The sequence below is a fragment of the Linepithema humile genome, chromosome 4 (genome assembly GCF_040581485.1).
Source record: "Linepithema humile isolate Giens D197 chromosome 4, Lhum_UNIL_v1.0, whole genome shotgun sequence".
Lineage (NCBI taxonomy): Eukaryota > Metazoa > Arthropoda > Insecta > Hymenoptera > Formicidae > Linepithema > Linepithema humile.
In genome coordinates this window covers 13,232,437-13,249,135 of record NC_090131.1, presented here as the reverse complement: position 1 = coordinate 13,249,135, position 16,699 = coordinate 13,232,437, and the positions used below count along the sequence as shown (strand labels likewise).

At 28.1% G+C, this 16,699-nt stretch overlaps 2 protein-coding genes across 2 annotated transcripts; one reads left to right on the top strand and one right to left on the bottom strand.

The window, feature by feature from the left end:
* The first annotated feature begins 3,053 nt into the window (after window positions 1-3,053).
* Window positions 3,054-10,778, top strand: LOC136999754 (uncharacterized). The gene is made up of 6 exons (XM_067354398.1): window positions 3,054-4,077; window positions 8,990-9,320; window positions 9,416-9,964; window positions 10,089-10,294; window positions 10,364-10,529; window positions 10,634-10,778. The coding sequence occupies exons 2-6, from the start codon at window positions 8,993-8,995 to the stop codon at window positions 10,699-10,701; spliced, it is 1,317 nt and encodes a 438-aa protein (XP_067210499.1). The 5' UTR covers window positions 3,054-4,077; window positions 8,990-8,992; the 3' UTR covers window positions 10,702-10,778.
* A 3,109-nt stretch (window positions 10,779-13,887) lies between these two features.
* Window positions 13,888-16,049, bottom strand: LOC136999543 (putative nuclease HARBI1). Its single transcript, XM_067353884.1, has 3 exons — window positions 15,998-16,049; window positions 14,600-14,985; window positions 13,888-14,478 (listed from the first exon to the last, which is right to left on the bottom strand). The coding sequence occupies exons 1-3, from the start codon at window positions 16,047-16,049 to the stop codon at window positions 13,951-13,953; spliced, it is 966 nt and encodes a 321-aa protein (XP_067209985.1). The 3' UTR covers window positions 13,888-13,950.
* Window positions 16,050-16,699: the final 650 nt, after the last annotated feature.

Below are 16,699 nucleotides of genomic sequence, written 5' to 3'. Positions count from 1 at the left end.
ACCTAATATTAAGTAATATGTTTAAGCTTTATGGGTTGAATAATACTTTAAAGCCAACTGTAAAAGACGAAAAAGAAGATTTGTGGAATATGTTTATTTATACTATAACTAATAATTATTTTAATAACGTAATTGAGGTAGACAAAATAAAATATACCAATTATAAACCAAAAATGATAACCAACTCTTTATATAAAATTGAAAATAGCACAGACTATCAGTAATTTTTACCTTTTTGTCAATATTGTTATTTTTATTTTATTATCTGACGTTATACAATCCAACCCTCCATATATATACGTGTCAGAAACATTTTTTATTATGTTGATAATTTCACTGCTGTCTTCAAAAAATATTATTGGTGGTATGTAAATATTAATTTGTTCATCTATATATATATATCGTTCTAACAATTTTAAATACGAGCCTTTACAAATCACCGAACAAAAACTTATAAATAGATTATCACATTTTAGAATATTATGATTGTTTTCTATTTCACTATTGCATGATAAACACCTTTTATTATTATATATCAATACTATTTTAATTAATTTATCATATAAAATATTAAAATCTTTAAATGCTTTTAAGTGAAAATAATAATTATTATTATTTTCATAGAAATATCCTTTGAATTTAGAAAAATCTTTTGTGTCATCTATAAGTCTGAAGATATCATCTTTATTTTCTATAATATTTATGGGAACCAAATTTATATCTACTTTATCTACATAATTAAACATAGTCCATATATTTCCAAAAAACACTTCACTGCACATTATAGAGCAGAAAAATCCATACCTTTTTCTATCCCAAATATATTTCTCTATTTTCCTGTTACAGTACCAGCATATATCTTTATTGTAGTTAAAATTTAACTGAGAATTATATACTTCATCAAATTCACTTTTTTTTTTAATATTAATATAACTAAACACAGCTTCTTTTATTTCGTTTGTAGTAAAGTCTGTTCTGAATATATTTTTATTCATCTTAAATGAGTTTGTTTTATTTTCCGGGAATTTTTAATATCAGTTTTCCTAATTTAAATAATATTATAAAAAAAAAGAGTGAATTAGATACTTATAAACTTAAAAATATTATTTCTATTAATAATGTAAAACATTTAATTTTAAATGCTTTAGATGAAGAAGATAATAGTATATATAAAGAAATATATATACAATACTTAGAGTTTTATAAAAAAATAAATAATATTATACAAGATATATTTACAAAAAAAGAAATGCAAGATATATCAAAACTGGAAAATGAATATTATAATTTCATAACAGAAATAAGGAAAAAAGGTATTGATAAAAAATTAGAAGACATATCTAATTTTTTAGAAGATGTTTATTTTAAAAAACATTTTAAGTATATTAAAAAATATATTAATAACGAAATAACACTGGATGATTTTACGAAAGAATTGCAAAAGCCTATTATTTCAAGTAATGTAATATTAAATAGTATAAGGAATATAGACAATACCAATATTATGAATAAATTGTTAAAATACGAGAAAAAAATCTATTATTTTGAAACGATAAGTACTATTAGTTATTTCTTTGTACTCGGTGATTATTGCAGAAAGAATAATATGACAATAAACAATTCATTTAAGTCAGTATATAACAGTTTTATATTAGATAATTTTGATAACTTGAATTTACGATATTATTATATTTTAAAAATCTATTTTAGTTTGAATGAAAATTCCAACCATATAGATAATATTGAAAAAGATATAAAAGAATATGAGAAATTAATTGATAACAGTATAATATCGAACTTGAAGGATAAAAATTACGAGTACTCTTCGATATATAAAGATAATATGCTTGTAGATTTATATGAAACAAATGAAAAACTAAAGGAAATGATTACCAAATATGATTTATATCCAGAAGAAATAAAGAAACTCAAGAATGACATCGAAATATATTTCGAATCAGAAAAGTCAAAATACAATAGTTTCTTATCATCAATTAGTTCGATAGAAGATATAAAACATATATCTGATCATACCCAATCAGCAGACAATGTTTTTAATATGTTTTTTTAATATTTATTTTTTTTCAATTATTCATTTGTACGATTCATTTTCAAAATAATATTTATTTAACGTTTATTTTATATTTATTTTTCATTAATTATTCATTTAAAATAATGATTCAGAGAAAAATATTTATTTAACGTTTATTTAAGATTTATTTAACGTTTATTTTACATTAATTATTTATTTGAAATAACTATTTCAAAAAACATTTATCTAACGTTTATTTAACGTTTATTTAATGTTTATGTTACATTCATTATTCATCTGAAATAATGATTTCAAATAACATTTTTTAAATGTTTATTTAACGTTTATTTAAAGTTTATTTAATGTTTATGTTACATTAATTATTTATTTGAAATAATAATTTCAAAAAACATTTATCTAACGTTTATTTAACGTTTATGTTATATTTATATTATTCACTTGAAATAATGATTCGACAAATATTTATTTAACATTTATTTCACATTAATTTAATATATGTTTATTTTACATTAATTCTTCATTTAAAATAAAATGGTTTAAAGAAACAGTTATTTTACATTTATTTTACATTAATTCTCTATGTGAAAAAATGATTTGAAAAGACATTTATATTTTATTCAACATTTATTAAATATCTTTTTTCTCATTATTTTAATATTTATTTTTAATTTATTATCATTTAAAATAATTTTAAAAGACAACTATTTAATCATTATTTAACATTAATTTAATATTTAATATTCGTGTTCTATATATGATACTATGTAAATACATATATACGTGTGGCATATTAATTTGAAGAAAATCATGCACAAAATGCAGTGCATTATATTTGAATGAAAAATGACTTTCGACATGGGACTATGGCCGGTATTCATAGTCAGATCTTATATTTATTAAGATCGTCATTTGCAGCCATTTCATTAGTTGAACGAGATCTTAAGACCCAAGACTGCTCTTAAGATGATCTTAAATCTGACTATGAATACCGGCTTATATTATACATATATTCCGCGCGCGCGGCGTGAGCGAAACCAGGTTTATTGTTTATATACACAGTTTTTTTCCTTTCCTTCCCCTTCTCCTCTCCCTTTCTATCACTCTCCCCGGTTAGAGCTTTCGAGCTCGCAGAGTTTTCCGATTTCAACGACAGATTGTCCCACAATAACCAGTTTATGGTCGTATGAGCCTGCACTACGCGGTTCGGTGTCAACCAAATCCGAAGAAGAAGAAGAAGAAGAAGAAGAAGCTTTTTTATATATACACGCATCGCGCTGGTGTGCAGGAGGCGCAGGAGCCATTATTGTGTCCTGCAGACCAGAGGCTTTACCCTTGAATGCCCTTGATTCGAAAGCGAAAGGACTTGAGAAATCATCCCGAAAAAAACTTCGCTGCTGATGCAGAGTAAATTGGCTTCATAGAAAATAAAGGTTTTCATTTTAATAATTTATTATATATAACCATTATTACCGTATCGTTGCATAACCTTAAATTTTGCACTTACGTGTCTGATGCAAATTTTATTGCTTGGACTGGAATTTATTGCTGATCGAGGAAAGGACTTTTTTTCACGAGCCCTCGATCTATATAATATATACATTGTGTGTGTCGGAAATAAAAGAAACAAGTGGAAAAATTTACATTGCTATATTTCATCGATTTGTGTCGGTGGTTAAAATATGTCCATCGGCAAATCATCATTATACCGCTGCAGTGTACGGTAACTAAAATACTTACGAAAAAGTACGACTGTGAACAAATCATAGAAAATTACGTAAAAACTTGTGATACCAAGGCTGCGTTCCGTTTCACGCATATGCGCGCATTTATCTACAGTACACGTTACGTATATTATATATTATGCGCGCATATGCGTGAAACGGAACGCAGCCCAAATATTATGCGATTTTGTCTAACCTATAATAGTATTTTACAGGAAAGCGTGTGCGGTTGAACTCTGAATTGCTCTGAATACGGATTCACAGTGCAAGTTTATAACATTTCAGAAGCTTTTGATCAATCAAGTAAGTAATACCTTATTTCTTATCATATTTGTCATAGCTAGTTTGTAGACAAGTTGTCGCAGCAAATTCCCCCAATATAGTTAAAAAATGTTTGTGTATTATATGACAAGTATGAAATATGTACACATATGAGCTTCATATCAATTCATATTTAGTATAACTAAACACATTCTAAGTAACAAAGGTTAAGTATAACCAAAGAAATATAAATAATATTTTATCAAATAGGGGAACAAAAATGTGAATGCGCAATCAAAAAATTCCACTGAGTTTATATAATAATTTATTTCTATTTGTTCGTTTAAACTCAGTTTCTATTATGTAAATCAATAAATTATATGAAGTATGTATGTAGATTGTCCATGCTATTTATCATTATGCTCAACGTTAAACAATATTCATATCGACTGCATGCGTATACAGTTAAAAGTAGATTTTTTACTTTCTTTTACTTTTATTACAATGTGAACTAAATTCCTGCATAAATCATTTTGCTTAAAATATGTGCATGTTAATGCCAGTGATTTAAATATATTTGAACAATATTTGTAAAACAAAATTTGGGAAAAGTGAAAACAGTTAGAAAAATCCATTTTTAACTGTACGTATGCAGTCAATATGAAAATGGTTTAACACTGAGCAGAATGATAAATTGTGTGCATGGAGAGTCTACGTACATACTTCATATAATTAATTAATTTACATAACAGAAACTAAATTTACACGAAGAAATAGAAATAAATTATTATTAAACTCGGTGGAGATCACTTTCTGATTGCATATTCACATTTTTGTTCCTCTTTGAGTTTGCTAATATATTATTTATATTCTTTTGGCTATACTTAGTTTTTGCTGTCTAGAATGTTTAGTTTATACAAAAATATAAAAAAACAAAAGGTGTCGTTTCTTTTCTAAGTATTAATATGATAAACATACCATTGTAATAGATTATTTTAATGCAGTATATTTTAGTAATATGATCTTTGTATTTTCATTCATGGCAATTTTAATTTTACAGATCATTCATTTCATTGTCTAAATCAGTGATAAGTTGTTAATTTCACTGAATCAATCTGTGAGTATTCACTGATTCGCAGTGGTATACTTATGTATAACTGCAGCACATTGTGACTTATATATATTGAAGATCAGTGAGTTTTCTTTACTAATTCAGATTAAGAGAGTAGTATTGATTTATTTTAATGTAAGTTATTTTTATTCTCTGATTTGGGCATCACTTATCAAATATTTATTTTAATTTTGCTTGCTGTATATATAGATCTACCATAAATTAAAAAATGTGCCATACGGTTTAATTTTTATCCGGGGTTATAGTATTATAACTTTTTGCAATATCTTATTATGTGCTTCATTTAAAGTATTGGTAATTAAATACATAATATATATGGTTATGTCTCAATCCTATCGCAACATAATAACTGATTGCTAATGTTTTCAAAAGATTAAATATAACAATTTTTAACGACTTAAAAAGTTATTTCCGTCAATTTCTTAAAATCTTAAGGAAAGTTTTCAACCTTCAAATATAATATCTCGGACATGGTTTAAAATATTAAATATGATTAAAAATTGAAGGCTTTTACGGTTGACTAGCCTACACATACGCCAATGGCGTCAACCGTCAAAGCCTTCAATTAAAATTATTAAAAATTATTAAATGTGGCTTTCGGGTGGTTGCCCGGGTGTCAGCAATTCAAATGTGGCGAAGAATGCAGCTATCACTCCGAAACATACATAGGCTCAATATATGTGTATTGGGAAAACATGTCGGGGATCTTTAGTTTGTTGTGTAATTTTTCAGACTTTTTGATACCTAAACTCTTTTTCATTCTTAAGTCGTGGTCCTTGATCAAGACCTGCATACACATAAAGCCTTTTGTTAACCAACATAAATACAATATTGTATTTCTTGTCAATAATATTGTATATTAACAATTTTGAATCATATTTAATATATTAAGCCAATATTATATTTCAAAAATGATAACTTTCTTAGAAATTAGCAGAATTAAATTTATTTACAGTTCATCAAAGAAAAAACATGCTAAAAGACATACCGTTCCATGAACTAAGCAAAAAAGCCAAAAGACGGAGACTTATCGCTGAAAATGTAGAGGAACTTAATTCAACAGATTCCTCAATTGAACTCGACCAAGAGAATTCTGAACTTTCTGCTCATTATGCACTTTCTCATCAGTCTGAACTTTCTCCTCATTCGGAACTATCTCATCATTCTGAAATTTCGCATCATTCTGAAATTTCGCATCATTCTGACTATTCTAAACATTTTGCTTATGAAACTTGGGATAGTGATGATTACGGAATAGGTGATGATATTTTATATGACAATCTCGATCGTGATGATTCTCCCGATCGCACACACTCCCCATCCAATTCGAGTTCTGAATCTAGCGAATATTCAGCTTCTGATAATTCGAAAGTGTTGAAATTTCTTCGCGGTTGGGCTTTAAAGCACAACATAACGCATGAAGCCATTTCAGATTTATTGATAGGACTAAAAGAAAATCACGAGTGTTTTGTGGATAGTGAAACAGAGCCTAGATTCCCGGTCAATGCACGCACACTGCTGAAAACAAATGTAAAATTAATGAAAAAAGTTGTCGAGCCTGGCCATTACATTCATATTGGATTAAAAAAACAGTTATTAAAAATTGCCCCCAAGTACTTGAAAAACGTAAGGTCTTTTAAATTATTAATTAACATTGACGGATTACCTCTGTTCAGAAGTTCGCCTGATCAAGTGTATCCCATATTATGCAGTATAGTATCTGTTCCAGAATTGCGTAAACAAGTGTTTCCTATAGGAGTATATTATGGTAAAGAGAAACCTACAAATCTAGAGGATTACTTGCAAGATTTCATTGTCGAAATTAATAGTATCAATGAAAATGGCATTAATTTCGAAAATCAGACTGTGCAGTTAGATGGTGTTTATTTTGTTTGCGATGCCCCAGCAAAAAGTTATATAATGGGAATAGTAGCGCATACAGGATTTCATTCCTGCACTAGATGCACTGTCCGAGGTGTCACTTCAGATAAACGACGAATCTTCGTTGATTTAGAGAGTCCTACTCGCACGTGTGAAGATTTTCTGGAATGGAGAGATCGTAATTTTCGACGTCGAGATACTCCTCTTACACAAATTTTAGGTTTAGATTTTGTACACCATTTTATTTTAGATTATTTACACTTACAATGCCTTGGTGTAATGCGTACGATGATCGTGAATATGTGGTACAAGGGAGAAATTCCTTACAGACTTTCGGCTGCTCAAATTGAATTACTGTCAAATCGTCTCGTTCAATCTCAATGCTGTATTCCCTCAGAGTTTGCAAGAAAGCCTAGAGAGATATATATTATTTTACGGTGGAAAGCAACGGAATTTAGACTATTTATTTTGTATATAGGGCCAGTTGTTTTGAAAAATATTCTTAGTGAAGAAAAATATCTTCATTTCTTGGAATTCCATTTTGCAATGAGGATTTTATTAAACCCGAATCTGTGTAAAGAGCAGGAATTTCGTCAATTTGCCAAAGATCTTCTGAAACATTTTGTTGAATTGACTGCAATATTATACAATCAAAATTTTATTGCCCACAATTTCCATAATAATATACATATAGCTGACGATGCCCATTATTTTGCAGATAAATTAGATAATTTCTCTTTCGATACGGTATCAGCATTTCCTTTTGAAAATTATATGCAGAACATAAAGAGAAAAGTCAGAGGTCGCAGTAAGCCGCTTGAACAAATTGGACGACGAATTGGAGAAATAATGTCATTTGAGTCTGATAATTCAACAGAACTGCAAAATAATCATTATCCGAAGTTTTTTTATCCTCATAATACTGGTCCGTTGCTACCAGCTTGTAGACACCAGTATCGTGGTGTTGCGCTTCTACAATTCAAGTTAATAAATAAAAGTCCTAACAATTGTTGTGGCACTGCTGCCGGAAATATTATAATAGTCGAGAACATAGCTTTTTCTGACCTTTTGCAGGCTCCAATCGTGATTGATAGAGAATTTGTTAACAAATGCGACTTTTACACTACACCTTGTGCGAGTTCCCGAGTGGGAGTATTTAAAGTTAACAAATTGTCTAATCTTAAAATGTGGCCATTGTCAGAAATTACCATAAAATATGTTCAGTTACCGTACAAAACTGGCTACATTGTATCGTCAATTTTACATTGTGACGCGCTTTAATTGAGTATATCAATCATCACTATATCTTCTTTCTGTTTCATTGCATTTTCTCTCTTCACTTATCTTATTTTTCTCTTTCATTGCATTTTTTCTCTTCACTTATCTTTCATTTTATACACGCGCATATCCCCATTCGATTCAAATACGACAAGAAACATTAAAAAGGTAATAATAAAATACTTGAGTTTATCATATAACTCTTTTATGATCGTTTATGTAAATTAATCTTATTTTTTTATTGAGATCAACAATATGTATCAATGACAGAGAGGGGGATTAGTACTTTAAGTTTTTGGATATAACGACAGCATGCCTAGTATGATAACAATTTTTAAACTTATTTGTGGAAGCTCTTGCATCGTAAAGAGCATGCTTCACATGAGAAACAAATGCAATTTTCGAGCACTTTAATTAAACAACATTATCAATTTTACTTTTTAATGTGTGTAAAAAACATTTTCAGAATCCTGTACACTATTCTTCGGCGTGTATTTTTAAATTCTTCACATATCATACAATTACAGATTATCATCGTCTGCCCATTATGTGTTGATAATGTTGTTTATCCATTATGTGCTGATAATATTGTTTATTCATTAATTTTATGTAATTATAAAATTATATAAATGTTTTATAAATGTATTGCTTCGATTTCCTCAGAACATGACAGAGATGACTGATAAAACAAATTCACCAATTAATGACGGTTTGTCAACGATGACTGAATCATGTGAAAAATTACCTGCTGAAAAAACATTTACCGTTAACGACGCGACAGTTTGGTCAATTGTTCACTTTGAAAGTGACGAGAAAGACAATGTTGAAGGTTTCAATGATCTGATTCCATCGTCGTGGATTACGACGATGGGCACATTAAGCTGGTACCCGATAAATGAACACAAAGGGACCATTCATAAATTAGTCAAGCAGTGTGCGAAAGCTAATCCGGAGTGGAATTGTTTTTCTATCCGAAAGATTGAACAAGGCATTGGTAAATTTCAGATGAGATAATTTTTCTTATATAATTTATCTTACAATGGTTTACACTTTCTTGCCCTAATATATAAAATTCATAATCTTTTGCAGAAAACTATGATCGGGGCATGAAAATGCTAGTAAAAATTGATAAAAATCCGAATGCAGCACTACATTCAGATCTTGAAGAAAAAGGCAAAGGAAAACGACTTAAAAAAACAACGCAGCGTTTTGTCGGTTCGCACAATAAAAACGTCCAGAAAAAGCAAATTACACAGACGATGTTACCACCTATTCCGAAATTGGGGAATATAAGCAAGCCTGAACAGGCAAGCCGGTCATTGAGCAATATAAAGGATGTAACGGATAATCAGTATTCATTATTGGACAATGCACAGCAGCCGAATTGTAGCTCATGTGATGAAATATCGATAGATGACAAGGGAACTAAGGGGCTAAAGCCCGCAAAAGAGGATTCTCTCGTCACGAAGATGCCGACTTCGAACCGTGCAACAAATAAGCCAGGAGTGTATAGTGCTGAACATTTTTCAAAAATTATAGGATGTAAAATACCTTCGAAAATAAATCACAAGTGTGCTTATATCGAAGGAGGAGTGGCCACACTGGAATCTCTGGCCGATGCAATTTGTTATCTCAACGGTATGTTGAAAATGTCGTTTATATATACAGAGTAATGAAGATATAACAGATAGTGAAGTAGATTGTTGCTCTCTCACTTATACTAACAACCCTAAATAAAACTTATGTTTTCGATTACTTTCAGTTGAAGTGTTTTCGTGCAAAATGTCTTTGCGCAAAACTGACAAAAATATGGAAAGTTTCTTGGAAACAGCGGCAATGGTGAAGAAGCCTTCAACCGTAATGATGACTCCTACTGTCCATGTTTTGGACGAGTTTCCTGTAAAAAACATAGAAGAATTACGCATCGTCGAACGTAAACTAAAAAAAGAAACTTTTCATTTGCAAGTGGTGAGATATTTTATTTTCTTGCTACATTATTTTTTAGTTACATTATCTATAATTATATATAATTTTTAGGTCGAAGCGCTACACTCAGGAGTCATGGGAGAACCATTAAAAAAACAGATTAATTCCATACTCCGGTTAGTTCTGGACGATGAAGTAGCAAGTGTTTTCAATTGGAAAGGACAACGAGGAACGAAGATAAAGTTATCAAATCGTCGAATTGCCAAAATAATGATTGGTAAGATTTTATTGTCTCACAAATAAACCTGTTCCAATAAATAAATGTAATTGAGCCTGATAGAGATATACTGTGTGCTCTTATATTGTATTTTTTTCTTATAGAAGCAGTAGCTATGGATTTTCCAATGATCAATAATACCACTTTGGGCGGAATGCAGGACCTTGGTTAGCTCAAGCCACCTTTCGTTTAAAAAAGTAAATATTACATATTTTAGTTTTTTTATAACACTTTTTTAGCAGATCTTGACTGCGCACGTATGTAATACTAAATTAAATTGCTTAAAAAATTAGTAATATTACGATTTTACGATTAGTAATATACGATTTTTAAAATATTTTCCCGTCGATTTTTAAACTTTTTTAAACAAGTTTGCGATTTGTATAACATATAAAACTTTCATCTTACATTACATTTAATTAAACGTATAATTTAGCTATTAAATCGGATTCAATGACATAATTAGAAGTTAAATTTGTTTTAATTACAAATTTTAAAAAATAATTAAAAGTAAAATTTGTTTTAATTAAAACTAACTCTTAATTACTTTACAAATGTGTAATTGAAAATAATTTAACTTCTAATTTCTTTCTAAATTTGTAATTGAATCCAATTTAAATATTACATTATATGTTGATTTAAAATTATGTAAGTTGAAAGTTACATATATGTTGTATTGTAATATTATTAGTAAAATATAAAATGTTTAAAACCTTGTATTATTAGTTTCAATTAAACATGTAATTTAGTTATTAAAGTGTATTCAATTATAAATTAACAAAATAATTAGTAATATAATTAATAATTAGTATGTAATTTATTTACATTTGTAATTATAGTGTTGATATGCCTGATATGAAGCCATCGAAGCCACTCTGTGGTACATTTATATTTTTGAACGTTTAGTAATATCTATTTTCTATTTTGTATTAGCAAAAACGTCAATAACAATAAGAAAGACGACCCAGAAAATGTTACCGATGATAGCGAAAGCGGTTCTTCTGAAAACGATGACGAATTAGGCGATGACCTGAGTGAAAAAGACTGTGATGAAATAGATAAAAGTATCTCATAAAACATCCATAAGTACCCTTATTTTTGTTTTATTATATATTTTAATTATAAAGTACATATTATTACTTATATAATATATTGATGTTACATTATGTATAAGTATACATAAAAATACTTTCTTTGGTAACCAAAAAATGTTGTTTGTTCATTTTTATTTATTCAATTTTAACCCATTTTCAAATAATAAAAAAATATTTTTTCATATCTTAAATAATCATTTTTCAAATCTTCAAAAAAACGTTTCTCAAATCTGGAAAATACATTTTCTTCAAATGTTAAACAATCGTATTTATAACGTTAAAAAAACATTTTTTCCAATTTTAAAATAAACATTTTTTAACATTATAAAAACATTTCTTTAAATGTTAAAATAAACATTTTGTAACGTTATAAAAACATTTGTTCAAATATTAAAATAAACATTTTTTAACGTTATAAAAACATTTTATCAAATGTTAAAATAAATATTTTTTTAATGAGAAAAAGGGGACTTAACCCATTATTTTTAACGTTTTTCAAAATGTTTTTAAAAATGTTTTGAAAATGTTTTTAAAAACATTTTTAAAAACATTGTTTGCTGAATGGGTATATAACATAACTTATATTAATGTGAATTTTATATAAATCTTTTATTGTGTCAAAAATATAATTCTATTAACAGAAACATCGAGCACAAGCAGTATAGGAGGAACAAATAGTTCTACATCAGATATATCAGATTTTGGAGATACAAAATCTAATAATGAAGGTATTTAATAAGAATCTAATAATGAAGATATTTACATCTCATATAAATTATATATATATTATACATATATATATTATATATTATTTTGCTTATGTATTACAGATGTTTATTTATGGAATAAAAAAGAAACTTTATTATTAATAAGTTTATATAAAGAACATGAAGAAATGTTTACCTCGGGAAAAACAAAGCAAAATTTATGTTGGAAGCAAATAGCAACAGAAATGGCACAAAAAGATTGCAATATCTCTGGAAAAAAATGTTGTACAAAGTTTCAAACTTTAAAACGAACCTACAAACAAATAAAGGATCACAATAATAAATCAGGGAATTCCAAGAAAACGTGGGAATATCTTGATGTATGTTGTATATTATAAAATCTTGTGTATGCACAATGCTAGAAATTGCTTTGAAAATGAATAAATAACAAATTAACAAATCACGTTTGAACAATTCAACCAATTTCTAGCATCATAGGCACAAGGCTTTAGATTGTGTGTGATACTTATATTTTTATATAAATATACATATAGATATATATACTTACAGGCTATGGATGAACTATGTGGAACAAAACCGTGGATTGAACCAATATCAACTGCTTCATCTGATCAAAATAATCAACCTGCAGAATTATTAGGTCCTATGAAGAAACATAAAGGTATGTATATTTTTAATTAGTACGTCTATATCATAATTACTTAGTTTATGTTAAAAAAAATATAACTTAATTTTAAATTAAATTAATAAAATAATTATTTAATTTGTGTATTGATATACTTACAGATAAAATACATGCCACATCAAAAAATGTATTGTTGGAGTACAGAAAACTTCGTGCAGAAAAAAGAGACGCGCAACATAAAGAAAAAATGGACTTGTTAAAGGATATTAAAAACTTAATCCAAGACACAATACAAAAGGAATAACATTGCTCGAACTGAACGTTGCTTAAAAGACTGAAAGTTATTAAAAAAGTTCCTATATATAGTGCAATTTTTATAAGATATATGTATTCTAGTGTGCAAACGTTACGTTCTATTTCATTTTTTCTATACAAATTTTTATTTTTATTTATATTGAAATTGTATATACTTAGAAGACTTAGTGTATACAAAGCGTTTTTTCTTTTTAACTATCTGTGATTAGCCAAAGATCTGTTAAATGTTATTGTTTTATTAATTTAGTTTAAAAATAAGTTTTATTTAAGATTTTTCTCATGTAAGTTAAGTAACTAACTATAGCATAGCTATACCAATTTGAAGTATACATATGTTTACTTTTTTTGATCTGATAATCAATATTTAATATAAAATATTAATTTTGTTACTATTAAACGCACAGTGTGATAAAGATAACCGTTTTTAGTTAAGAAATACTTAAATATTATTAATAGCATAGGATTATAATAACTGTGAAAGTGTTCAACAATAATCAACACATTGTATTATTTTTTAATCAAAGTTTAATGCTAAAATAAAAAATGTCATACAATATAAGTGTTACACGTAATACATTTCTGAAACGTCTGTAACGAAATGTTTAACAAAAGTTCAACTTTTAATAAATAAAAGTAGTTGGAAAATGCAAATATTTATATTATCTCTCATTCAACATATATGTTAACGCATTTCTTTTTTCAACGCCTCTTTCTTTATCTAAAGCAGTAATTTCATTGTCATTTGCAATCTCTGGAATATTGTTTCTTTCAATAATTATGACATCATCTATAAGATCATTGTTTAAAATACAAATATTGTGCAGCACACAACAAGTAATGATATATTGTGGTATAAGATCTGTCCGTTTCATGTATAATTTATCTAAGAGACTACGAAAACGTCCTTTCAACAAACCAATGGCTCTTTCAATCATTACACGAGCCGAACTCAGGCGTGTATTATAATTTATTTGTGCTGCAGTCAAATGGCCATTGTTTCTGTACGGCACCAGTACATGTTTTTGCAGTGTATATGCAGCATCACCTATTAGATGACTATCGTGTGGAAAGTAGTTTTCTGTACACATAGATTGGATGCCACTTAGTCGAAATACGCGCATATCATGCACAGAACCAGGTTGTCCTGCGTAGCAATGAATAAACTTTAAGGTGGAATCACATATAATCTGCAATAAATATCTATATTACAACACTTTTGAGCATTTATCAATCTTTCTCTTTCAAAGCTTAACCATAGAATTATAATTATTCATATTATTAATTACACTAATTATACGTTTTACTTACTTGTAATTGTATTGAATAGTAACCTTTCCGATTTATGTAGCTTTCTGCATGTTTCTTTGGTTTATGTATATGTATGTGTGTACCGTCTATGGCACCAATTACTTTAGGAAACTTGTGTTTATTTTGAACATCCATCCATGTATATTCTGCTTCTTCTACGTTTGGCCATTTAATAAATTGAGGTGCTAGAGAATAAATTGCTGCGCAGACTCTTCTGTTAGCACGCCAAACAGTTGCTCGTCCAATGTCGAATCGGTCACAAACTGATCTGTTAAATACAGAATATATATGTACAGTATATAAACATAGTATTAATAGTAGTATAAATATAATATTTATTTCACATAAATATTTTTTTAAGTTATATACAACTAAATATGTATTCACTTATATACAAATATAAATATAAACATATATAAATAAATAAATATATATATATATATATATATATATATATATATATATATATATACATAGAGTATTTATTGGAGACATTTTTTCGAGCGTGCGTATACTTTGAGGACATTTTGATACTTTTATCTAACATATACTTTGAGAACTGCAAATTATGATATTGACTGGATGTAGGGGCCAATTAGTATTATTTTATAGCATTTTCCTCAAACTATACATTGACTGTTATTCAATTATTTAATGAATTTATTAAATAATTTCTGCTTAACATGGGAATAAAAACTCATTATGTGATTAATAATATAATAAATAATTTTAATATTATTACAAAATTAGTAATCAGTATAAACAGAAAGCTTTTTATATATTTGTCTTTAAGTTTTATTTAAAATATGTATAATATTTAATATACTTTATACATAAATATTAATAATTTTTAAGTTTTTTCTATTATTTAATTTTTTTATTATTTATTCACTAAATGCAAATTTAGCTACATCAATAAATAAAATAATTTTTACTGCAATCAAGTTCTAATTGTATATGTAAATAACAAGAATGTTAAAGTCAAGAATATGGATCTTTTGGAATACGTCCATCATTATCCCCAATAAAAAGATTCATTGATAACAAACAAATATCTTAATTTTTATTTACCAATTTAAATGCGTTATAATATAAGTTCGTTAAACTTATTTCATTTTTTATATAAACTACGTGTAATTGAAATATAGGATTAACTGTAAAATAATGTGCAATAAAAACTATATAAATTTGAAATCCTAAAATATGTATAAAAAAATTAAAATGGTCCCATTGTATTAAAATGTTCTCAAAGTATACATAGCCTCGAAAAATGTTTACAATAAGTGCTTTAAATATATTATGAATGTATTGTTATAAGAAACATATATGTATTATATGTATAATTTCATATAAATTTAATTAACTTATATACAGGGTGTCCGACAATTGCTGAATCACCTCTCGAGTGTAGGTAGAGCAGGTTAAATCGAGTAGAAAAGTCCTCTACCATTTTGCGATTTTTGCAATAATTAATGAGGAATTAGTTAAAAAATATCGGCCAATTCGCGCGAGTTTAAGTGCGCAGCGAGAAGAGACCCGTGGCGGTACAGTCCACTGTTATTTGGTTACTAGGCACACGATGAAGCGTTGGGAGGAGCGCTCTACAATTGACAACGGCAACATACGAGCGGTGCTGAACGCTAGATCCTTGCGTTCTAGCGACCACGTAACAGTGGGCTGTCTCTTCTCGCTGCGCGCTTAGACTCGCGGAAATTGGCCGATCTTCTTTAATTAATTTCACATTAATTATTGCCAAAATCGCAAAACGGTAGAGGACTTTTCTACTCGGTTTAACCCGCTCTACCTACACCCGAGAGGTGATTCAGCAATTGTCGGACACCCTGTATAATATATATATATATATATAGATATATATATATATATATATATAGGGTGTTTCATAATGTTCGTGCCAACGCTCGTGTGCGAATAGAGTGCGGTAAACTGAATAGAAAAGTCCTTTACCGTTTTGCAATTTTTGCAATAGTAATTGAGATATTAATTAAAAGGGATTGACGAATAATCGCGCGTTGCGCGTAGCTAGATCGTGGGCTGTACACTCTAAACGTGACAACAACAAGGATCGCATGGCAACGAAAA

Coding starts and splice junctions, on each gene's coding strand:
- LOC136999754 (XM_067354398.1), top strand. CDS start 8,993: ATGACAGAGATGACTGATAAAACAAATTCACCAATTAATGACGGTTTG. Junction 10,295..10,363: donor AAACTTTTCATTTGCAAGTG/GTGAGATATTTT, acceptor TATAATTTTTAG/GTCGAAGCGCTACACTCAGG. Junction 10,530..10,633: donor AATTGCCAAAATAATGATTG/GTAAGATTTTAT, acceptor TTTTTCTTATAG/AAGCAGTAGCTATGGATTTT.
- LOC136999543 (XM_067353884.1), bottom strand. CDS start 16,049: ATGGTAGAGGACTTTTCTACTCGATTTAACCTGCTCTACCTACACTCG. Junction 14,986..15,997: donor GCTCTACCTACACTCGAGAG/GTGATTCAGCAA, acceptor TTTGTATATAAG/TGAATACATATTTAGTTGTA. Junction 14,479..14,599: donor ACTATTCAATACAATTACAA/GTAAGTAAAACG, acceptor TATTTATTGCAG/ATTATATGTGATTCCACCTT.